This window comes from Eucyclogobius newberryi, unplaced genomic scaffold, assembly GCF_026437365.1.
Source record: "Eucyclogobius newberryi isolate DKJ021-1_F unplaced genomic scaffold, fEucNew1.0.hap1 SCAF_15, whole genome shotgun sequence".
NCBI lineage: Eukaryota > Metazoa > Chordata > Actinopteri > Gobiiformes > Gobiidae > Eucyclogobius > Eucyclogobius newberryi.
In genome coordinates this window covers 15,231,984-15,256,698 of record NW_027315779.1, presented here as the reverse complement: position 1 = coordinate 15,256,698, position 24,715 = coordinate 15,231,984, and the positions used below count along the sequence as shown (strand labels likewise).

At 41.6% G+C, this 24,715-nt stretch overlaps 1 protein-coding gene across 5 annotated transcripts in view; it reads right to left on the bottom strand.

The window, feature by feature from the left end:
- Positions 1-23,593, bottom strand: part of LOC140360805 (ryanodine receptor 1-like) — a 45,867-nt gene extending 22,274 nt beyond the window's left edge. For 4 of the 5 annotated variants that reach the window (XM_072446207.1, XM_072446202.1, XM_072446203.1 and 1 more), the window contains exons 1-45: positions 23,486-23,593; positions 20,776-20,895; positions 20,534-20,632; positions 20,432-20,452; positions 20,220-20,294; positions 20,074-20,152; positions 19,896-20,008; positions 19,725-19,824; positions 19,537-19,633; positions 19,352-19,426; positions 19,125-19,281; positions 18,596-18,760; positions 18,389-18,510; positions 18,126-18,312; positions 17,904-18,039; positions 17,743-17,838; positions 17,520-17,638; positions 17,299-17,432; positions 16,682-16,923; positions 16,040-16,232; positions 15,742-15,958; positions 15,566-15,670; positions 15,387-15,490; positions 15,237-15,320; positions 15,008-15,167; positions 14,779-14,926; positions 14,497-14,702; positions 14,248-14,422; positions 13,966-14,174; positions 13,537-13,895; positions 13,233-13,362; positions 12,600-12,760; positions 12,371-12,533; positions 12,186-12,272; positions 11,884-12,110; positions 11,189-11,627; positions 10,387-10,920; positions 9,791-9,991; positions 9,605-9,716; positions 9,069-9,212; positions 8,721-8,994; positions 654-768; positions 428-560; positions 257-351; positions 30-165 (exon numbers count right to left, since the gene is read on the bottom strand). In XM_072446207.1, the coding sequence (XP_072302308.1) occupies positions 30-165; positions 257-351; positions 428-560; positions 654-768; positions 8,721-8,994; positions 9,069-9,212; positions 9,605-9,716; positions 9,791-9,991; positions 10,387-10,920; positions 11,189-11,627; positions 11,884-12,110; positions 12,186-12,272; positions 12,371-12,533; positions 12,600-12,760; positions 13,233-13,362; positions 13,537-13,895; positions 13,966-14,174; positions 14,248-14,422; positions 14,497-14,702; positions 14,779-14,926; positions 15,008-15,167; positions 15,237-15,320; positions 15,387-15,490; positions 15,566-15,670; positions 15,742-15,958; positions 16,040-16,232; positions 16,682-16,923; positions 17,299-17,432; positions 17,520-17,638; positions 17,743-17,838; positions 17,904-18,039; positions 18,126-18,312; positions 18,389-18,510; positions 18,596-18,760; positions 19,125-19,281; positions 19,352-19,426; positions 19,537-19,633; positions 19,725-19,824; positions 19,896-20,008; positions 20,074-20,152; positions 20,220-20,294; positions 20,432-20,452; positions 20,534-20,632; positions 20,776-20,895; positions 23,486-23,533 (7,096 nt within the window). In that variant the 5' untranslated portion in view covers positions 23,534-23,593. The remainder of the gene's footprint in view (positions 1-29; positions 166-256; positions 352-427; positions 561-653; positions 769-8,720; positions 8,995-9,068; positions 9,213-9,604; positions 9,717-9,790; positions 9,992-10,386; positions 10,921-11,188; positions 11,628-11,883; positions 12,111-12,185; positions 12,273-12,370; positions 12,534-12,599; positions 12,761-13,232; positions 13,363-13,536; positions 13,896-13,965; positions 14,175-14,247; positions 14,423-14,496; positions 14,703-14,778; positions 14,927-15,007; positions 15,168-15,236; positions 15,321-15,386; positions 15,491-15,565; positions 15,671-15,741; positions 15,959-16,039; positions 16,233-16,681; positions 16,924-17,298; positions 17,433-17,519; positions 17,639-17,742; positions 17,839-17,903; positions 18,040-18,125; positions 18,313-18,388; positions 18,511-18,595; positions 18,761-19,124; positions 19,282-19,351; positions 19,427-19,536; positions 19,634-19,724; positions 19,825-19,895; positions 20,009-20,073; positions 20,153-20,219; positions 20,295-20,431; positions 20,453-20,533; positions 20,633-20,775; positions 20,896-23,485) is intronic. The other variant, XM_072446205.1, reaches the window with a different exon arrangement.
- Between the last annotated feature and the right edge of the window lie 1,122 nt (positions 23,594-24,715).

The window sequence follows — 24,715 nt, the reverse complement described above, 5'->3', positions numbered from 1 at the left end:
TAAAATCCCTATGTGAAAGACAAACAAACCATTGACAAAGACGGCAAATCGAAGGAAGTCCAGGTATTTCTCTCCACCACAGGGATTCCAGCCAATATCTGGATAGCCTTTGGCCAGAAGCATCGGGCAACTCTGAAGTCCACACCCGGCCAAGTACTTTACCACCTGGGAAAAGATTCAAATAATGAGTTTAACAAAGATGTCAAACAACCCTCATAGAGATATTTTAATAATAGAATACACTTTTTTTTTTTACCATTTCTAGATCTTGTTCTTGCAATGCCAACGCTAGCTCATTATTGTCAATGCAGGAAGCAGCAGCAACGTCCAAGGGAGTTGATCCTCTCATTCCTAACACAAAAGACAGATTTTTAGTCCATACGGCAACCAGTTAAAGAAAGCTTTAACCCTGACGACAAACACTCACCGAGACCAATGCCACTGTTTTGTAAAAGATAGCTGAGGTGGTCAAACATGGATCGTTGGTTCTGGCGACTGATGCGACAGAAATAACAAAGAAAGCGACAGCAGTTTGTCACCACACGAGGAAATCTGATCTCCTGTAGGCAGATGAAGTTGAATGTAATATTTCAATGGCTGGCACACTCTGATAATAGCTATTGATAATTGTGTTGTTATTATTAATACAGAACCTTTGAGTCGCCACCTCCGAGCACGTTCACCATGACCTCCATGACAGTTTCATGCATGCCTAAAGCTCGCATCAGGTTTGGATGTTGATAGAAGACTTTGTTACTCATGATGTTCCTATGCGTGAAAATAAATAAATCTGTGATTACACATCTTCATATAAATTGTTTTGTGAGGAGGGGGGGCAGTTTGGAATGAATGATTGTTCTCTTGATAACTATAATTAGGCCCGAGCCCCAGCAGGGCGGAGGGCCTATTGCTCCCGCAACGCTGCCGAAGGCAGCGTTGCAACTGTCTGACCAAACATGCGGGCGCAGCCCGCATGTTTGGTACCCCGTCGCCCCTGGCAAGTACAGTGAACTAGCCCATGCCGAAGGCATGGATCATGCATACTTACTCCTGCTATGACAGAAATAGTCAACAATTTGTGAATGGGCGTAGCCCATTCACAAATTGTTGACAACAGCAGCGCGAAGCGCTGCATTCCTCCAAAAACCCTCCTGGCATTGTCCTGTACGCGAGAATCCATGCCGCAGGCATGGGCCATGCTTGTATCTGCTCAAATCAATGGAAGTCTATGGGGAGTGGGCGGGGCATCCCGACGGAATGGGGAGTGACGAGCGCGTAAGCGCTCGTAATGATGATTCCACCCCATGGCGGCATGGGGAAGGCTTAGAGCTTTCAAACGATGTATAATTTGTTGTTATAGTGGAAACGGCTATATTGTTTTTGCTAAAAATATTATTATTATTAGGCCCGAGCCCCAGCAGGGCGGAGGGCCTATTGCTCCCGCAACGCTGCCGAAGGCAGCGTTGCAACTGTCTGACCAAACATGCGGGCGCAGCCCGCATGTTTGGTGCCCCGTCGCCCTTGGCAAGTACAGTGAACTAGCCCATGCCGAAGGCATGGATCATGCATACTTACTCCTGCTATGACAGAAATAGTCAACAATTAGTGAATGGGCGTAGCCCATTCACTAATTGTTGACAACAGCAGCGCAAAGCGCTGCATTCCTTCAAAAACCCTCCTGGCATTGTCCCGTATGCGAGAATCCATGCCGCAGGCATGGGCCATGCTTGTATCTGCTCAAATCAATGGAAGTCTATGGGGAGTGGGCGGGGCATCCCGACGGAATAGGGAGTGACGAGCGCGTAAGCGCTCGTAATGATGATTCCACCCCATGGCGGCATCGGGAAGGCTTAGAGCTTTCAAACGATGTATAATTTGTTGTTATAGTGGAAACGGCTATATTGTTTTTGCTAAAAATATTATTATTATTTTTCTTGTTCTTCATCGCTTTGAACTCTAATTTGACCCCCTGAACATGCTCAAAAACTCACCAAACTTTGCCCAAAATTCAGAATCGGCGAAAAATTTAATTTTTTCTGGGCCATTTTTTTTTTCGTTAAAAAATGGCGCGACAGCGCCACCGACAAAAGTCAAAATACATTGCGCCTATGGGAGACGCCCCGAGGTCAACTTTGACGTAAAGCTACGAAATTCGGGACACGCATTCCTCTCGTGAGGACAAACAAAAAAAAATCATTGTGGCCACGCCCCCAGACTTACCCTATGGCCGCCATCTTCCTTTGAAAATGAAAACACGCTGTGTTAGCCATTTTGTTCACGTCAAACTTTGACGAACTCCTCCTAGGGCGTTTTGCCCACCAACTTCAAAATCGGCGTACGTTCTCTGGACAAGTGGGGCATCTAAAGTTATCCAATTTTTTGAGATACCTTTTACGGTCTGTGTGCGGCGCAGCCGCAAAGTTGGACAACTTATTTTGGAATATTGCAGATCTAAAAATTGCTCCCATTTGATCAAAACCAGTCCGATTAGGACCAAATTTGAATCAGTTGTTAAACGTTCTAGTTTGGATCAGTTTAGGCTGACAAAATTGAAATGGGCGCGATAGCGCCCCCTACAGAGTGACCTTTAAATTAACATTGAAGGTCAAAAATTAGTTTTACCAAAATTTTCTAAACTTTACCCAAAATTCTATTTTGGCGTCCCGATCAAAAAAGCCTATCAGACAAATGCCTTAATTTTTACGGCGTAGTCGTAGCGATGACATAAATCTCCCATGTTATCCCTATGGGAAAACCGCTAAATCTCTCGAATATCCACATTTTTCTGTTTCAAACTTTGACGAACTCCTCCTAGTGCGTTTTGCCCACCAACCTCAAAATCGGTGTACGTCCTCTAGACAAGTGGGGCATCTAAAGTTATCCAAATTTTAAGGATAGCTTTTAAGGTCTCTGTGCGACGGAGCCTCAAACGTTTCCCAGAATTCTGACTATTTGGCCTTCAGAGTGGCCTATAAACAATAGAGTTTTTCCAAATGACATGATATTTTGCACAAAATTCTAATTTGCCATCCTGATCATAAAAGTATGAGAGACAAAGTCATATTTTGTACAGCGTAACCGTAGCCATGACAGAAATATCCCATGTTATCCTTATGGGAAAATCGCGAAATCCCTCAAATCACCACATTTTTACGCTTCACACTTTAACAAACTCCTCCTAGGGCGATTGTCCGATCAAACTCATATTTAGGGAAAATCATCTATACAAGCGGGGCATCAAAAGCTATCCATATTTTTATTCTAAGTGCTACGGTCTCTGTGTGGCGGACCCGCAAATATATGTCAGAAATGGGAAAACAGCGAAATCTCTAAAATGACCACATTTTTACGCTTCACACTTAAACAAACTCCTCCTAGTGCGATTGCCCGATCAAGCTCATATTTGGGGGAAATCATCTACACAAGGGAAGCATCAAAAGTTAGTCATATTTGGATTCTAAGTGCTACGGTCTCTGTGCCGTGGAGCTGCAAATATACTGTCACAAATGGGAAAAACGCTAAATCTATGAAATGTTCAAATTTATGCTTCACACTTTAACAAACTCCTCCGTGGGCAATAGCTCGATCAAGCTTTACTTTGGGAAATATCATCTACACAAGCGGGGCATCAAAAGTTATCCATATTTATATTCTAAGTGCTACGGTCTCTGTGCGGCGGAGCAGCACATTTGACTGACACTTGTGTTCATTTGCACTGGATTGGCCATGTCCAATGTGTCTCCGTCTGTCAACTTCTTTTTTAATTCAACACAATAAGGGCGCCATCTTTATCAAGTCGAAAGCGCAGAGTCGGAAGGCCGGCGGCCCGCGAGGGCCGTTGGATGCCGCTTGCGGCTTTAATTTTTCTTGTTCTTCTTCAGCGCTTTGATCTCTAATTTGACCCCCTGAACATGCTCAAAAACTCACCAAACTTTGCCCAAAATTCAGAATCGGCGAAAAATTTTGTTTTTTCTGGGCCATTTTTTTTTTCGTCAAAAAATGGCGCGACAGCGCCACCGACAAAAGTCAAAATACATTGCGCCTATGGGAGACGCCCCGAGGTCAACTTTGTCGTAAAGCTACGAAATTCGGGACACGCATTCCTCTCGTGAGGACAAAAAAAAAAAATCATTGTGACCACGCCCCCAGACTTACCCTATGGCCGCCATCTTCCTTTGAAAATGAAAACACGCTGTGTTAGCCATTTTGTTCACGTCAAACTTTGACGAACTCCTCCTAGGGCGTTTTGCCCACCAACTTCAAAATTGGCGTACGTCCTCTGGACAAGTGGGGCATCTAAAGTTATCCAATTTTTTGAGATACCTTTTACGGTCTGTGTGCGGCGCAGCTGCAAAGTTGGACAACTTATTTTGGAATATTGCAGGTCTAAAAATTGCTCCCATTTGATCAAAACCAGTCCGATTATGACCAAATTTGAATCAGTTGTTCAACTTTCTAGTTTGGACCAGTTTATGATGACAAAATTTAAATGGGCGCGATAGCGCCCCCTACAGAGTGACCTTTAAATTAACATTGAAGGTCAAAAATTAGTTTTACCAAAATGTTCTAAACTTTACCCAAAATTCTATTTTGGCGTCCCGATCAAAAAAGCCAATCAGACAAATGCCTTAATTTTTACGATGTAGTCGTAGCGATGACATAAACTTCCCATGTTATCCCTATGGGAATACCGCTAAATCTCTCGAATATCAACATTTTTCTGTTTCACACTTTAACGAACTCCTCCTAGTGCGTTTTGCCCACCAACCTCAAAATCGGTGTACGTCCTCTAGACAAGTGGGGCATCTAAAGTTATCCACATTTTAAGGATAGCTTTTACGGTCTCTGTGCGACGGAGCCGCAAACGTTTCCCAGAATTCTGACTATTTGGCCTTCAGAGTGGCCTATAAGCAATAGAGTTTTTCCAAATGACATGATATTTTGAACAAAATTCTAATTTGCCATCCTGATCATGAAAGTATGAGAGCCAAAGTCATATTTTGTACGGCGTAACCGTAGCGATGACAGAAACATCCCATGTTATCCTTATGGGAAAATCGTAGAATCGCTCAAATCACCACATTTTTACGCTTCACACTTTAACGAACTCCTCCTAGGGCGATTGTCCGATCAAGTTCATATTTGGAGAATATCATCTACACAAGCGGGGCATCAAAACGTATCCATATTTTGATTCTAAGTGCTACGGTCTCTGTGTGGCGGACCCGCAAATATATGTCAGAAATGGGAAAACAGCGAAATCTCTAAAATGACCACATTTTTACGCTTCACACTTTTACAAACTCCTCCTAGGGCGATTGCCCGATCAAGCTCATATTTGGGGAAAATCATCTACACAAACGGGGCATCAAAAGTTATCCATATTTTGATTTTAAGTGGTACGGTCTCTGTGCCGTGGAGCTGCAAATATACTGTCACAAATGGGAAAAACGCCAAATCCTTGAAATGTTCACATTTACGCTTCACACTTTAACAAACTCCTCCTAGTGCGTTTGGCCCACCGATCTCAAAATCGGTGTACCTCCTCTATACAAGTGGGGCATCAAAAGTTATTCAAATTTTATGGATAACATTTACGGTCTCTGTGCAGCTGAGCCGCAAACTTTTCGCAGAATTTGGACTATTTGGCCTTCAGAGTGGCCTATAAACAAGAGTTTTTCCAAATGACATGACATTTTGCACACAATTCTCATTTGCCATCCCCAAAATAAAAGTATGGGAGCCAAAGTCATATTTGGTAAAGCGTAGCCGTAGCGATGACAGAAACATCCCATGTTATCCCTATGGGGAAACCGCAAAATCTCTAAAATGACCACATTTTTACACTTCACACTTTAACAAACTCCTCCTAGGGCGATTATCCGATCAAGTTCATATTTGGGGAGAATCATCTACACAAGCGGAGCATCAAAAGTTATCCATATTTTTATTCCAAGTGTCACGGTCTCTGTGCGCTGGAGCTGCACATTTGACCGATATTTGTCTTCATTTGCACTGGTTAAGCACAGCATTGTACATGTCCAATGTGTCACTGTCTTAGTTCTTAGACAATTGCGTTAGCGCCATCTCTGTAAAATGCAGAGAGCAGAGTCGGAAGGCCGGCGGCCCGCGAGGGCCGTTGGATGCCGCTTGCGGCTTTAATTATATTGTTGTTTGTGCTAATGTTTAACGTGTAATGAGAAATTAGCTTTTTGACATGTCGGTGTAATCCCTCATTCGTCCAGGCGTGTTCCATAGTAGAAAAAGCTTCAGTTGTAGTCATCTGGACTCAGTTAGAAAAAAATAGACGTTTCGACTCTCATCCAAGAGTCATTGTCAATAACAGAATTTAGATCGAGAACTCCGATATTAATACTGTTCTGTGGTAAGACCCGCCCATTGGGCGGAGCCTTCCTGAAGTAGCAAGAGTTGTTTGTTTCAACAGAAACTCCCTCCTTGTATCTACCGAGCTAGCCTATTCAGAATTTTAATGGGCTATTAGAATCCTCTTTGTCTTTGTGAGACCCTGGCTCAACCACCCTGAGTACCTGATTAGCATCTAAATGTCCTGGTCCTGGTCCTCTACCTTTCCAGGGGTTCAGTATCCCATTATAGATACCAGGAAGATTAAATCTTAGCCCTCCATTTCTGTTTAAAGAAGGTCTTTCTTTTTTAACAAAAATAGCTTCCTTGACTCCTCTTTCAAACCATCTTTTCTCCCTGCTTAAAACCTTCACCTCACCGTCTTCAAACGAGTGATTAGAGGCTTCAAGATGGAGATGCACGGCACTCTCAGGTCCTGAACTTGTATTTCTTCTGTGCTGATAAAGCCTCTTGTGTAGAGGCTGTTTCGTCTCACCTATGTACCGTTCTTTACAGCTTTCTTCACTGCATTGGATCGAATAAACTACATTGCTCTGTTTTTGAGTCGGCAACTTGTCCTTAGGGTGAACCAGTTTTTGTCTTAAAGTGTTTCCTGGTTTAAAATAAACAGGGACTTCGTGTTGTCTAAAAAATCTCTGCAGTTTTTCCGACAGGCCAGACACATAAGGGATAGAAACACCCTTCCTTCTCTGTTCAGTTTCCCGTTTGTCCTGCTTCTTGGTTCTCTTCACTCTGTTGAGGGCCCAAGCGGGGTAACCACAGGCTGAGAGGGCATTTCGGACATGTTTTTCCTCTTTCTTCTTGCCCTCTGAGCTGGTGGGCACACCTTGAGCTCTGTGTTGTAAGGTTCTGATCACACCCAGCTTGTGCTGTAGTGGGTGGTTGGAACCAAAGAGCAGATACTGGTCCGTGTGTGTAGGTTTCCTATATACTTCTATTTGGAGTTTCCCGTCCTCTCCTCTGATCGTGGAACAATCAAGAAAGGCCAAGCGATTCTCCTTAGCGTCTTCTCTTGTAAACCTGATATGTGGAAAAAACAAAAACATGTCCGAAATGCCCTCTCAGCCTGTGGTTACCCCGCTTGGGCCCTCAACAGAGTGAAGAGAACCAAGAAGCAGGACAAAAGGGACAAAAGGGAAACTGAACAGAGAAGGAAGGGTGTTTCTATCCCTTATGTGTCTGGCCTGTCGGAAAAACTGCAGAGAATTTTTAGACAACACGAAGTCCCTGTTTATTTTAAACCAGGAAACACTTTAAGACAAAAACTGGTTCACCCTAAGGACAAGTTGCCGACTCAAAAACAGAGCAATGTAGTTTATTCGATCCAATGCAGTGAAGAAAGCTGTAAAGAACGTTACATAGGTGAGACGAAACAGCCTCTACACAAGAGGCTCTATCAGCACAGAAGAAATACAAGTTCAGGACCTCAGAGTGCCGTGCATCTCCATCTTGAAGCCTCTAATCACTCGTTTGAAGACGGTGAGGTGAAGGTTTTAAGCAGGGAGAAAAGATGGTTTGAAAGAGGAGTCAAGGAAGCTATTTTTGTTAAAAAAGAAAGACCTTCTTTAAACAGAAATGGAGGGCTAAGATTCAATCTCCCTGGTATCTATAATGGGATACTGAACCCCTGGAAAGGTAGAGGACCAGGACAAGGACATTTAGATGCTAATCAGGTACTCAGGGTGGTTGAGCCAGGGTCTCACAAAGACAAAGAGGATTCTAATAGCCCATTAAAATTCTGAATAGGCTAGCTCGGTAGATACAAGGGGGGAGTTTCTGTTGAAACAAACAACTCTTGCTACTTCAGGAAGGCTCCGCCCAATGGGCGGGTCTTACCACAGAACAGTATTAATATCGGAGTTCTCGATCTAAATTCTTTTATTGACAATGACTCTTGGATGAGAGTCGAAACGTCTATTTTTTCTAACTGAGTCCAGATGACTACAACTGAAGCTTTTTCTACTAGCTTTTTGACAGTTTTCATGATATTGACAATTTGCTCAAATAATCTTTAAATGGATAGACAATTAGGGATGTCACTATATTCAATTTTAGTGTGACTATTGTGAGAAAAACAATCCGGTTTTACAATTATTCACAATTTTGACACCATGGCCAAAATATATATATATATATATATATATATATATATATATATATATATATATATATATATATATATTTGGAGTATAAGTTGAATAGAATCTGCTTTTCTTTCTAATATTCTCACACTTTTAAATTATTTAGTTCCTATTTATTGTGATTTTAATAAAGGGAACAATCAATTAACCTAATCATCTTGAACAATATGGCCGACCTCTAATAGTGAAACTAACCCGATGCTTTGGATCATAAGCCTTTCCTCTTCTGGACCCATCTGGACAATAAGCAGTGACCGTATCTGACCCAAACACTCCAGGAGGTCCATGGTGTCCCGGATTGACACTGCATTGATGGTGTAGGCCTTGGGAAGGGCACGCATCAGTTCACCCAGACCGTCGTACTGTCTGTGGAGGAGACTGAACATCATCCGCACAAGCTCTGGATTCTGGATAAATGACTCCTGGGCCCAATGGATCATAGTGTGTGAAATCAGCTCCTGCAGTGTGCCTGAGAAAATACATGAATGCATCAGAATAAATCCATGTAGAAAACTGATGTAGTACTTCAAATTTGCAACCCACTTGGCTTTTTGTCCTCCTGCGGCTCAGGCTCTTTCTCCACTTTCTTTTCGCGAAGTGTTTTCACCTTTTCCACCAGACGAACCAGTCGACCTCTAAGTGAAGTGTCCACTGCTTCCTCCGCTCCTTCTTCCTCAATGTGTACACCTAGCACAAGTAGGGATGTCAATATTATTCGGTCAACCAATAATTGTGGTCATTTAGGGTCATAATATGAAATCAAGAACTAAAAAATAATAATTGTGACAAATTTAGAAGCAAAATAAGGTCATGTCAATTCGCTATAATCTAGTAAAGTAAAACTAAACATAAAGGATTTTTTATCCGGCTGTTTGTGTCACATTAACTTTACTTTATCATTCAGAAAGTTTGATTTCATAAAGCTCACACTAGAAGAGTGGCATGTAAAAAAAAAATTATTCATTGACATCCTTGAGCGCAAGCGATGCATTTGATTTGATTTATTCTCATTCATTTATTTCAATGACTTGTCTACATATTCTTCTTCCCAAATGAATATGAATATGATTGAAACTGACCACAGTGTGCAAGGACAGCGCGGTGAAAAAGGGCCATCGCCTCTCGGACCTCATCTGGGACAGGGCAATCATCGTCTTCCGAGCAGTTTTTAAAATTCATCAGCATGTTCACCTATGTGCAGTTCATTTTAGTACTTAAAAGCATAAAAGTGTAAAATGTGTGGACTACTGTGTTGCCTATGCTACCTGTTCCTGCGGCGGTGAGCGAAATTCCCGAGTCTTGCGGGCGGTCTCCGCAGCGCTCATGGTGAAGGCCTGCATGAGGTCATTGTAGCGCTGCCTCTGGTTCGACTGGATCTGATTCACAAACTGGTCTGAGAAGGCGATGATGGCTTCCACTCTGTGACGCAGCTCACAGTCACAGAAATACTGCAGGAGGGTGCACATCTAAAACAACAACAACAAATGATATCATAGTCACACACGGCCAAAAGGGACACACAACATCTGTCCTAAAGTATGCAGGACCAAATAGGAAACACGACAATGACAAAAAAAAGTTGATCCGCACAATTTGAAGCTCCAAAAAGTCACATTGTGCAGCAAATAGAGTTACATTTTGGACTTTACATGTTACTCTTTATTTGGTCAAACTTTTATTATAGCCACAGTTGCCCTTGTGACAAAAGTGAGGCTGCAACTTCTAAAACAAGACTAAAATGAAATGGTATTTGTCATGTTTGGAAGTTGTTTTCGGATGGAAGACAACGACATTTGTATTAGTTTGTCGCCATGATAAATTAGCTAATTATCATGTGGCTCTGATGCTGTTTGAGACATACCTGTAATTTGACAGACTCTGGGAGCTTCATCTGGAAAAGTCCTTGTTCAAGAAGTTCTAGTTTAGTTTCAGTCTCTCCAGGTTTGGGCTCTTTCTCTGTTTCTTCTGCCCCCTTTTCCCCGTTCACAGGTCCAGTCTCCTCCACCACTGCAGGCTCAGGCTCTGGTTCCTCCATCTCCTCCTCTTCCTCATACTCCTCTTCCTCACCCAGTCCATCATCTTCATATTCCTCCTCATCCTCCTCGTAAGTTTCTTGCGGAGGTTCCTCGACTGGTTTTTCAGTCGTTTTTTCTTCCTCGCTTGCCTTGTCCTCAACAGGCTCCTCTACTTCGCTGCTGAAGACCACGGGTTCGAGCATCTTCAAAATATGTGTGACGTCTTCATCATCAAACACGCCCATGATCAGGAGAGTGCTGATGAGCTTCAAAATTGGCACAAAATGGAACTCCACGCTGCCCCCTACAGGATCTCTCATGGCTTGACCTCCGTCTTGCACAGCCTCAGTCAGCATCGTCAAAGCCTTATTTTTCAATGCCTGTTGGGAGAAGACAATGTATTGTTAGTACTGATCGATTCCTAACATTTTGCAATCGCAACATCAGCAATCAAATATGTTAAAGTTAGAGTATAATGTTAAAGTTGCAACAATAATAGTTCAGATAACCTTGATGTAAACCAATGCAAGAGAATAGATTATCAGTAAGTACATTCTATTCTGTGAAAAATCTCAAGACCAAATGTAACAATTTAGATTTTGTTCTTTTGTTGAGAATAATTCAACATTAAAAACAGCTTGACCTCACCTCCAAAGGTATCACTGGGCTTAGGGTGTAAATGTCCTGATTTGTGCCTACAAAACTGACAGAGGAGAAATGCAGTTTGGGGCGCAGGCATGTGGTGAGCCCCACTCCAGGAAGAGTATTCGCCTTGTCAAGATACAAGATGATACTGCGCGTTTCATCCGTCATAGGAACTATAAACTCTTTGTTGGTTCCCAGTCGGTTCCTTTTAGCAGATTCCAGGTGCATGCTGATTAGTAGGTCATAAAAGCCGCTTCTTATTGGTCCCGGGAGGTAAGTGTTTTCAATGGCGTAGAGGAGCTGGGACTCATCCACGTGGCTGCAGAGGGCATGGGCCACGCGGTTGTTCCCCAGAGCACACACAGAGCCATAGAGCTTCAGCGTGTGATAATGAAACTTCAGCAAATCCATGCGCTCAGATAACTCCAGGATGTCAATGCACCTAAACAACGACAAATAGCACAGTTAAAAGAAAGAACTAAACAACATACGGCACTTCGTCACGTAAGATCAAGAGATGGTTACTTTTATAGCAGAATTTCCTTTGAGATGAATAAAGTTGATATTTATTTGTCATGTTAGAGTGACATATCAAAATATATCTTAACTTGTGATTTCCATCGACTGCCAAAGTATCAATTTACTTAGGACCCATTTCCAGCTCTTAAAGTCTGTAGACTAAATCTGACATAGCCAACCTGTTTTCTTCCGGGATATGAAGCGCCATCATTGTGAGCGGCTCCTGACACTGCACCATCCAGCCCATCCTCTCACTGGCCCTCTTGGTCTCTGGAGCCAGGAAGTCGTTGGGCATGCGGCTCCAAATCACAGGGGTCAACATCTGAATGTCCAACCGGGGCGGACACTGGGGAACGGGATTCTTGCGTTCACTCCGAAACATGGCAGTAGAGATGGGCATGATGTTCTGTAATGAAATAATACACATTCAAATGTTTGCTAGAAAATAATGGGTTCAATGAATGACATAAGTATGTTGTACCTTGAGCTTTCCTAGTTCAAACTGAATCATATTTTGATTTGAAGGAAGAACAAAGCAGGCAGGGAACAGTTTTGTGTTTGGCTCCACCTAAACAAAGGAATCACTGTGTTACATCACTGTCTACTTTACGTGTTGAACTACATCGTGTTCATTTAATCACACATAAACGTTGTGAAATATGTGACCTGATAAAATGTGTTGATTTCTTTTCCATTGGCCGTGAAAGTCATGAGCCCAGTGTCTAAATCCACCAGGCAGCCGATGAAGAAGTCCTCTTGACTGACTCGAGTCTGCTGGGAGCTACTAAACTCTCCTCCACACACCATGTAGCAGTTACTCCGTTTGATGCTGATGCAAATAATGAGATGTTAGCATTTATAGATTAAGAAACGTCACATGTGATTGTTACTGCACCTGTCATGTATGTTGCCTTTATCGTCTCCGACAGTGACGGTCACGTTTCTCACTTTGTTCAGATCAAAATGGGCGTCGTACTGGTGGTAGTCGGGAGTGATCCAGCCGACCCACACGCCATTGAGCTCCTGACCCGCAAACACTCGAACTGAATAGTAATACTGAAAAAGGCAAATACACAATAAATATATTCATTAAATATAGTAGATGGTAGTATTTCAAGAAGCCACAACATTGATCTAAAACCGCTTAGCAAAAGAAACAGATCCAATCACTTCCTGCTACAAAGCCCCGCCCCTTTACACCTCTTTCATCGAAGCGAGCGTCAGGTTTTCATTTACGTGTTTTTATTGTTGAAAGATGGCTATGTGACATTTTTTGAAACTCTACAGGTCCAGAGTATAATCAAAGAACAGAACAGTGGGCGGAGATAGGTGGTAGGGGAAAACATAAGCTTTCTAAGCACACAAGTCTCAAATGCAGGACAATACAGGATGAATCATACATGCATACATCAATCTAAGTATGATTCTGAGTAAACTAATGATGAGAGAAAACCATTTAAACATGATCAAAAGTTCCTAAAACTTGATTGAATCTCCTTTAAGATAAACCGATTCATTTTGATCTTACTGTGGTGGTGTTGAGAATGATGTCTACGTCGTCACGGTCATCCGGCACTACGTCCTCTACAAGTCGAGGCATAGTCGGAACAACAGGTGGAGCAGAGATCAACGCAGCTTTCTTTGCTTTGAAGAGAAATCTGTCAACACAAAAAAACAACAAAAGAATATGAATTAAATTGTCAGAAGGACAACGCCAAGACCAGATCATGAGGCTTTATTAGAACCTTTTCACTTATGTATACGTAAAATCAAACTGAGTATGGTGAGAAAAAACATTAGACTTAATTTGGTGAGTGCTAATGTCAAGTCACCCTTTCTTCTTGCTTTTCTCTGTAGACGCATCCTTCTCGTTTTCACCATTTTTGATAGCAGGAGTTTCCTTGGGCACTGACGCCTCTTTTTTGTCTTCCTCCTGTTCTTTGCGTGAGGCCGACTTCTTGAGTATTTCAAAATCCGAATCCGGGTCCACCTCTATCACTTCGTCCTCTGGGATAGTTAAGGCTCGAGTGAGGAGTGTTGTACCAGCTGGGACTTTGAACGTTTCGTGAAATTCAATGGGCATGCTCAGTCGGAAGAACAACAGGTCTGTATTGGCGTTTTGAGATCCATACGTCTTGTGGGTCACTTTGAGACAAGGGGCAGTGTCCACCGTCCCATCTACTCGGGACACCTGTAGGACAATGGGGCATATTTTACAAGTGTTTATAGCTACAAAAATAATGTCCAAGAAATAAACACACCTCTATGTGGGGGTGGTCAGTTGGCACAGCGATGTACTGGGGAAGGCTCTTGCTAAACCACATAGTAATGTCTCGTTTCATGTTAATGGTAAAAGGTTCAAATCCTTCCTGGAGACCACAGATGGTGAAGTATTTGAGACTACTGACGTTCTGACCCAGGTTTATTCTGCCAACCTGGGACATGCCCAAACTGCACACTGGTATAAAGCCTGTGAGGGGGAAAACATTTGAATTAAATAGACACAAAAGAGTATAAGACATAGATTCTGTATTTAGACCTACCGTCTCCTATCTCGATGTCCTTGAAGGCCATCTCTGAGCCTGAATCACTAATCAGCATCTCACCATTGAGCGTAAACATGATGTTCATCTCTGTGAGGTCAATCATGCAGCCCACTACATCACCTGACTGCCACTGGCGACCAAACGGCTCGTTCCCCACATGCCACCGCTGGGCCTAAGAAAACAACAACACAGAGGTAGTTTTACTCAAGTTATTCTAACTAGACTCAACAAAGTCTTTTCCTGCACCTTGTATCCATTGAAGACATATGCTAACTCATCCGCACCAAGTTCTGTGTCAGCACGGACACAAGGTCTGGCCCAGCCGACTCGCATTTCCCCAACGGTCATTGCCTCAAACTCAAAGTACCACTTTCCCTGCGTGACGGCGTAGGACTTCTCTGCTCTGAACACTCGGATCTTATCCCCACGAGAGGTTCCTTCTCCATTCCCGCCTGCAAAGTCAATTGAAATATTAATGATATTTGATTCAAACGGTTTGAACTACTACAATAATAAATGTGGACTTACTGCTTTCTTGGTCAGGTGGTTCAATGTTGTATCCATAACCGATCAGTGTGCGAACAGCTGCACAAACAGTGTCTCGGTTTGTTTTTTTTGTTTTCTCATCCAACAGATTGTAAGGGACCAAACGTGGATTACGCTTGTTCATTATATCCTTAAACATGGAACAATAATATGTACAAAGTATATATATGAAGCAATAATGATGTTTAGAACAAATGGTAGAGGAATATACCTGCACAATACTGTAAGTCCAGCCCTGGCGAACGCGGTCTCTGGCCCAAACATTGTGCCCGTTTTCTGCCAGCCTCTCCACCAGCGTGTTCTGGTTGGGAGTCAACTTCACATAGTTCAGGTCCAGTGGGGCTGGTTTATATCCATTACATTGTGTGTATCTAAAGTAGTCAAAATGAGTTAGACTACAAGTGAGTAAAAAAAGCTGCGATTAAAAAAAGGCCAAGTACGTTTTTGGGAGCTTCAATTTTTTCAAATTCTCTTCAGCCTTTTCATCCCCCATTCCAACATGGCAGCCCAGAGCCAGAAGCGTCCTACAGAATAAAAACAAGATTATTTTCTGAAACATAGCTTGACATATAATTAAATATATGACTGACTTGAGTGTCTCCCCGGACATGGCTAAGTTATAGTTTTTCTCTGGCTCAGGCAGGCTTTGGAAGTCCACAAGGCAGGGGTGCATCTTCTTATTGTCATCACGAAACTTAAAATAAAAACCGTGTCAGAAAACATCCCATGCAAAATCACCTTTAAATGACAAAACAATAGAAATACTCACTAATCCATAGGTCCAGCCTTGCTCAATACGATTTACAGCCCATAACTCGTGGCTATTTTCAGCTAGTTTTTCTCGAATGCGCTCCAAATGAGGAGGGAGAACAATCTAAAAGTTTGACTATATTTTTAATAATAGTAGTTTTATTATTTTCATGCTTAATACTTCAAAGTTCTCACCTGAATAGTGTCGACGGGGCAGGGCGTAAAGGCTGTGTGTGACAGAGACACAGTGGGACCCAACAGGTTTCGGACGCCATCAAAATCATGTTTATACTGTTTGATCGGCTCAATCTTTAAACGGTCTCTTGGGAGCACAGCCTCGTAGCACGGAGAATAACCCGGAGGAGGAAGGAACTTGAAATCTCCGTGACGACCTCCAAGGAGAAAACGAAACCTTAAGACAAGGAAAAAGTCATTAAAAGTTTGCAATACGTTTAAATCAATCAATCAATCCTTCATATTCATAATGTCTTACTTGACTCCTGCAGAGAAACTGACCACAGGGAAGAACAGGCCGTCCAGGTTGAAGTTTTCAAACATGCCCTGAACTGGGTGTCCATTGATTCGGAACGAGATGCTGGGAACGCTCAGATCCAGGCAGCAGCTGACCACGTCTTCCGCAGTGAGAATATGCTGATTGGGCGTGGCGATGTGACGGGGGACACGACCTGCAGAGAAGCAAAGAAATGGACAAATCTTGACAGCTTAATTATTTTTACACATGCTTGCTGAATGTTATTGACCAGAATTATTACATATTTATGAACATTTTTAAGTCACTATTTTGATTTATTCCTCACTGTTGTTTGTAGATAATTATCAGATCACAATTTCTCTTATATTGTTACATCATATACCTCTACTATCTATCTTTTCTGGTTTTGTAGGGCATAAATTGAACATAAATCGTATTTCTTTCAGCGTGACAACTTTGCAGTGAGATGTTTCGGCTGTTATCTGAAAGACATCTTCAGAACTGTCGCCGGGCGAAACATGTCAAGGTAAATACACCTCGATGCAAAGTTGTCTGACTAAAAGAAATAAGACAAATACATCTGAGGACAATATGAGCGTCACCAAAGTTCTTGTACACGTTTAATTTGTATGTTTCCCTTACCAGACCATAGATGAAGTCCATCAAAGGCGTAGGAGTAGAGATCATCCCCGACTCCATTGGCCCCCCAGCCCTCGCCTCCTCCGGGGTACGGGCTGTAGCCTTCGGTCAGAGCCCAGCCCACGCGCAGGTGATAGGGCTGAGCGGTGAGGAACGGTTCCACGTGGTCCACCATCACCTCGAAATACCACTTCTTATATTGAGTGGAACCTTCACAGGTCCCAAGGAAAATATTGGGTCTCATACTAAAAGACAACGAAAACGGATAGTAACAACAATGCTTTTCTTAGTTGTAGTTTAGTTTAGTTCTTTATGTAAATATAGACCTGGACAGTGGTGTGGCCCACAGAGCAATTTTGCTTAAATGCTTAAATGGCCCAGATTATCATAAATTGCCTTTTTCTAAGTTTGAAAATTCTCTGCCATCATAACCTTAATATATATATTCCGTGAAGTGAAATAGACTTGGCCTAAATGTTCCAATCAAACACTTCAAGGCACTAAATCTGAACGACCGACTGTATTGACCACTCAATTGGCTCTCTACAGTTCTATATGCATCAACTTGTGAGAAATGCTTGGACACCCCCGATCTAGACTAAATATTATAAAGGACCAACCTTGTTACATAGTTGATAATGTTGGTTTGCAGCAGTAGGTCACGTCCAGGAAGTAGATTCTCTGTGATGAGATTCTGGTTGGATCTCACGGCAACGCCATTGCACACACAGAGTGAACAGAGCACATCCAAGACCTAGCAACCAAAACGATGTCGGAAAAGGTCAAACATCAACACATCATAATGGATAAGCCACCAATTGCTCGTGATATCTTTCCTAACCTTGTGATTGCGTCCGTGTTTATCCAAAAGGGAGATGATGGATTTGATGTGGTTTTCTTGGATGATATTCAACACCTCTGGACTCTCAATGAGGACACAGTACAATACTTCAAGGATTCCTGTAAAAAATATTAACAAACCACGTTATTATTTATTACCAAACATCACATGTGTTTCTTCTTGCACGTACAATATATCTTGTAATAGAAAGACTTTTTTTAACCTGATGACGCTTCAAGACGGTCCAGTTTACTGACCAGCCAGTCCAGGTTATCACAAAACAGGGCACAGTTGGCACGATTACCTCTGATGAGAGACGCTGTGTAAAATGTATACAGAGGTTATCCCAATGAAGACATAAAACGGGCAACTGTGGAAACTTACCCAACAATTCATACAACAAATTAACAATTTCTTTCCATGATTCTGCAGCTTCTTCCCCGGCATACTCGGAGAAGTGAGCTGCAGTGTTGTAGACGTTGAGTCGATCCACACAGTCAAGAACATGTGTTATCATTCCCTAATTGGAAAAAGTAAACACATTTAGATATTAAAAAACAATAAATTGCTAACATGCTCATGTTACATTTTGGTAGGCACACAGACCTCCTCCTGGAAAAGGTTCTGCCTGTTTTTAAGTGAACGAAGCTTAAACTGTTTCTCCTCGTGCTCCAGCTCCTCTTCGGGCGGTCGGAAATAAAAGATGAGGTCTTGTAGCGAGAGCACCACAGTGTCCATTGGCAGCGACGGTGGATTGGCTGATTTGTTTTTCCCACTTAGAGCATCAAGGCCTCTGTTGTTTTTAGACATGGCAGCATATTTAGTTTGATATACATTTATAAGTGAAACTACATGTGATTCAACGTTACTTGATGAACTGGCTGAAGAGCCCTGCTGTGCTGAAGATCATTCTGGCCGCTTGTGACTCCTCTGTTTGAGATCGAGCTACTGTAAGCGCATCATCCATGTGGCCCTCTTTGTGAAGAATAGCCTTTGAAAAACCACAGATTCATGCGGTTAGAGTTGAACAATGCAAGAAGGAGAGTTTATACAGTATGTTTTTCCCTTGAAGTTACCTTTCTCTTCAATGGGCCCAGTCGAGCGGATTTGGCATCGACAGCGGCGTACGTCAGCCAAAGTCCAGTGGAGACGTGTTGCACAAAACACATGGACTCTCCGTACTTTATTTCAGGTATGCCCATTCCCTCCACGTCTCGCTTTTGGGTCAGTTCAATTTTTTCCTGTAGATCAAACACAAAGCGTAAATACCTATTCAAGAGTTTTTTTCAATCTGTATTGAGGGGCGGCACACTTTTTTTTGTTGAAAATACACTGCAGCACACCGTCCAGAACATTATCAAATGTGTAAATAATCTTTAGAAATTGTTTTTGTTCCTTTTCTGGTTCAGACGTTTGCTCAAGGCATCCAAAATGGCCAATTATTAGATTAAATAACTGTATGAATTAGTTTATTCCAGTTGGATTTTTTTTTCAAAGCAAACCTGGCAATCCCTCAAACCACACATCTAGTTGCCAATTGGTTCAAATTGGCAAGAAATCAAAGGTTTAGCATAGCATTTAGTCCAGCCAAACACTTAAGTTGACCTTTGATATTCTGAAGCAGAAAGCAGACATCTTGGAATTCGCCTTCTCAGGGTCGACCAATAATAGCCCCTTCTCCTCGTCCAGACAGAGGTATCGGCCGGTGGTGATGTGACGAATGCGGAAAGACGTGCCCCATTTAATGTGACTGCCACTCCACCTAAAAACAGAGACCACAATAATGGGCTCATAAAGGTCCCACATTAAAACGCAAGAGACAAGCTACTTACGCTATACGCAGAGGCTCTAATCTCCACAATGAGCGTGCGTGACTGCAGACAGCGCCACCTTCATAGTGAGCCACTCTGGAGTCAAAAATAACTGTGTTTAGGCGACTGGTGTCATTCGGTACAAAATAAATGTTTCAGTAGATTTAGCTATGTTTTTGCATGATGTAATGAAACAGTAAAATGACCTTCTTTGATCGTCGCCTTGTTCTGCTCCAGGGATGGCCAGACACTCATCCATGTGACCGTGAAATAGTCTGAGCACATAACCCCCCGTTAAAAATCCTGACGGAAAAAAGCATCAACGCATTGATCAAGAGAAGACACTTGTATCACCACATTTATTTCTTAAACAGATTTTTTTTTGAAAAACTACCTTCAGCGAGCTCGCATCCAGACATCACAGGGGTCATGGTCCACAAAGTTTGCATGAAAGACGCGTCCACCATCAGGTCGCCACTCGCATATGAAAGATGCTTTGAAGAGCAGCAAGTTCATTTTAAACAAATACTTCTCATGATGTATAATGAAGCAGATGTTAAATTACCAAATATCGTTCTGAAGAGACGCTGACAAGAATAAGGTCATCTCCAACCCGGACCTTCTCACCCTCAGACCTCTGTTTTGACGCAGGATGTATGGTCCACCAGCAGGCTTCCCCTGAAAGTGTGCGCATCAAAATGTAACAAAATGTACAATACGAACAAGGTGAGGGCAACGAATACCTGTGGAGTCCTCCTGTAAGCCCACGTCGAAGGCTAGTTTGTCTGTCAGTGACCGAGAGGTGGTCAAACAACTCAGGTACTGTAAAATATAACAAAATTAGACAAAAGGATTGCGGATTGTGTGACCAGGGAGGACAGTAGCTCACCATGCTAGAATGAGTGTGTTTGAGGAGGATAGCGTGTCCGTACAGCAGCGTCCGGTGTCCTCCGCCTTGTGAAGACTGGCCAAGGGAGTCATTAAATAGTCAGTAAAATAGCTAAAAAGTTATTTATCTCTGTGCTGACCGTGTTGACTTCCAAAATGAAACACAAAACTAAATGTAAAGAATAAATAGAGTGGTAATAGAATAAATTGTACCCATTTGTCCAGATCAACGGCCTACAAATAAAGAAAACCTGTGTGAGACTTAGAGATCACTTAAAAATACATTGAGCCACGTTTAGACCTGTTGTTATTTACCTCGTCCACAGATGTGTTGGACAACATCTCCTGTAAAGCTCGCACTGACAACGACTGCTCCAAAATAAAAGTGCAAATAGCCAAGTCGGGAGGTACATTCTGCAATAAAACACAAACAATGATGAGACAATGATCGATAAACATTTAAATTGAACCACATGATGACATAATATTAACAGTGGTAAATAGTAGCAATAATGATGCAGTTATGATGTGTTCTAACTACTATCTGCATCATGCACCTGTGCATTGGAGGTGGTCTCGAGGAAGCACAGCCGGTTTCCAAAGCCTTCACAAGACAAACACAGCTTGATCTGTTCTTTGAGGATGGACGCAGTGCACTGGAGCACCACTTGATCGTCCTAAAAACACATTCATGGACATATTACACACAACAGTAAGAAAATATGTTCACTGACAAATATATATTGATTTATAACACAGAGAATAGAAAGGGTCCAAGATTGATAGATACATTGATTGACTGTGAGCACTACAGGCTGTGGAACATTCCAGATAAAGCATTAACATCTAACATAATCCACCAGAAAAGTGACATAGTTCAGCCATAAAATGCAAATGTATTGGAATTGCTACTGCTGACCCGAGATCAGCACAAGTCTTTAACAGTTCTCAATCTGTGTGAAAGAACATTCTTTAAACAGACACTTTAATACTTTTACGTAGATTTTTGATGTGTTACTTTTACTTAAATCCTTTGTTTGTACATGTATTTGTACTTTCACTCATTAATTCAATGTGAAACCTGTTTTTTTGTCAGTGTCTGTCGTATACCATCTCTCACCAGCTCCTAATGTCCAAACTTCACTATAAATAAACATTTTCTCTTTAAGACAACTGAAATAAGGCTGAAGTCATCCAGACAGCTGTTGTTCTCAGGCAAAACAATGTGCCCTCCTGCATGTGTTACTGTATTTCTGTGGCCCGTGTCAGAGGCCCAGTGCTAATCCGCCTCCTCTCTGGCTCCGGGACACGGCCCACTCCTCCAGCCTCTATTTCGGTCCCCTGCACCTGCTGTTCACACATCCCTTTCTGGAGACCACCACATTTTACGATTTAATGGCCAGAAATCAACGCCTCACAATCCACAGCCAACCTACTAACACAATTAGAAACCTTACTCTCAACAACAACTTTAAATCTGCACTTTTGATTCTCTCGCTCTCTTTTCTAACTCACCAATAACATTTGACATACAGTATGAGCAGTGCACAGCGATCATGTTTGTGTCCCTCAGTCGTCCGGGTGAGAGTGTGAAAAATACCTGTCTGAAGCGAGGGGCTAACTACACTTAAACTGACACACCCTAGTTGTTTACAACAGAGGGTGAATATGTGGAAAGTTAAGTATATTGAACTGCCCATGTCCCTAATGCAGAAGTGGGAAAAACCAGTGTGGGCCATATTTGAATCCAGGCAAGTGGCTAGTGGCCTGACCGCGATCATTGGTGTAACAAATTCTTCATTAAAAGCACTTTTCTGTAGTATTTGGGCTATTCAATGTATTATTTCATTCATTTTGTATAATCTTTATTGAGGACACAAGTGCAGACACATGTTCCATCGCTAAGAAAATACTAGAAATAGGCGGAGTAACAATTATTATCAATAACTTGCTGGACTGAACCAGATGCAAATAGGGTAAGCTGATATTAACTTTTCAAGATTTTAGTGGATGTATTGGTTAATAGTTAGATCTTATAAGTCACTTAAGTCTAATATAAGGTTCACCAAAATATAAGGCTCCCAAAGGCAAACAGATGCCTCTACTGGTAACATAATGTGTCCCTGAAAGTTAATGTACTGAGTGATGTGAATGAAACAAGTGATTTCTTATTATGTCATTAATCCAAAGTAACTAATCAAGACCGGTATAATTATATTGGAGCACTTTGTCAGTTCTGGTGCAATAAATATAGATGTAAAACATGTTGAGGCTCAACAACAAACTGACATTTGAATATTTTTTTTAAGATCTACACCACAGACACCACTTACAGGAGATGGGCTGGATTAAGGTGGTCCAGTTACATTTAGGACTACAACAGGTGTCCCTGTGCTATGAACACAAATGTTTTGTTGATACCATCCAATAGCCAAAGATTTTGAAAAATAGGTTAATGAAGCGACCAGAGTTTAGTGACACAGTCTTACTCTTGATGCATGCTCAAGTTACACTTGAATATTAACAATAGCCCGGCATCAACAGAGACTATTTCAGCTCAGAGGTGTTGCATATAGAAGTAGACTGTCAGGAGGCCACAATGCCCTTCCACTGTCTTTGGCACAGACTTCTGAAGGAGGAAATCTGATCAGTTGTCCAGCAGACACTTTCACCAGGGAAATAGACTCATGTACAAGTCCTAATGAAACTATAGACAAGATCTGTGTAACATTTAATGTCTGACCATTAAAACTCCAAGTATTAACAAAATAACTGAAACAATCGTATTCAAGCACCCATGAATGAATGAATTGACATAAGAAGCTCAGACATACATCTAAATCACAGCATCAATTGTAGATTTCCTCACCAGTAGAGCTCTGGTTCATGTTACCAATTACTATTCCTTATTTTTAGAACAGACATTTCATCCTTGTCCTTGGAAATGCACTTTTACATTTACAACTTCCATACACAGTCAGCAACTTTTACTTGACTCTGAAAGAATATATATTAGATCGTTCTAACACTAGTAACAGTGACATTTGTACTGTCACCTGTCATCTCAAAGACAAAAAAAAACCCATATCAAACAAACTCAGGGCTAAAAATAGATAACAATGCAGGCTAAACCACCTGTCTCTGCCAATCCCAGTTTAACACAGACAACCAACCCACAGGTCTATTATCACCCCACATTATACAAATACAGCTTTGTGTTGTAAGTTGTAAAATGGTTATAACAAACACAACAACAGCATCTCTTACCGTCCGCAGGAACTGGATCTCTTCTTCTCCATCTGCACCTTCAGCCATGCTCCCAGAGACGCCAGACAAACACTATGTCAACAAGAAAGTTATTTTTTTTAAGCAACGCATGCAGACGGGGGTGAGCACTGGTAGCTCCTGTGCCTCCCTCACTGTCAGGAGCCACAGGGATGGACCACTTCCCCTGCATTACAGTACGACAGGGGCGGAGCCAGAGTGTCCCACTGCACCCAATGCAAGTTGTTTATATCTTCTCTCACAATTGTTTATATTTCCACACTTTCAAAACAGCTACCGGTATATGACCAATTTACACAAAAAATCTAAGAATTTTCAGATTTCTGGCGTTATTGGATTATTGAAATGTTATATTTACATCTGATATAATAATTTATATCAGATATTTTATATAATAATAATTGGTTTCTTTCTGATCTTTCACAATTTATGGTTATTATTATTATGATTATTTATTATTATTATTATTATTATTATTTAAGGGGAAACTAGTGCCAAAGACAAAAGAGTTGTCTTCCAAATACAACAGTTATTGTTATGTTATCAGATTGTATTTGTGTGTGTAAACACACAGCAGTATTCAGGTGTAATTATTAGGTTATCTAACTATTCTATTCAATTTTTACTGGCCAAGTAAATGTACTCACTTGTCTATATTTTTTACTATTGCAATGAATATTGTTACTGTCTTTGTCCAAACACTTCACATCAAAAGCAAAGTAAATAATTATTGTAAATTGAAGTTTGAAGTTGGCATGTTATCACACTTAACATAAAAATTAGTGGCCACTCATTACTTTATGACAGACGTGTGTAAATGATCAGAGAGAGGTTTTAAGTGTGACGTACTACAACAGCCCATGATAACTAAAATATTGAATGCAAACTTGATGCATATCAAATGCATTAAAGCTAAGCCATCCTAAGGTCCTTATTGTGTAAATGAACGTTCATTGATTGAATTTAAAAAACGTTTGTTTTTCTAAAAACAGAGTCCAGGTGGAACACTCCTGGACGAATGAGGATTGAATGTTCACATCAGACTCGGCGCTTACCTGAAATGAGCGAGCCTGGCCCTGGACAACAGCTTCAGATAAATAAATAATATAACTATAACTTCCCTTGCAACAGTTGTGTTATAATCGTGTGCCTCAAATCCAAGTCCAAATAAAACAGTTTGTCCTTTAGATCAGCAGAGGGCGATAATGCGCT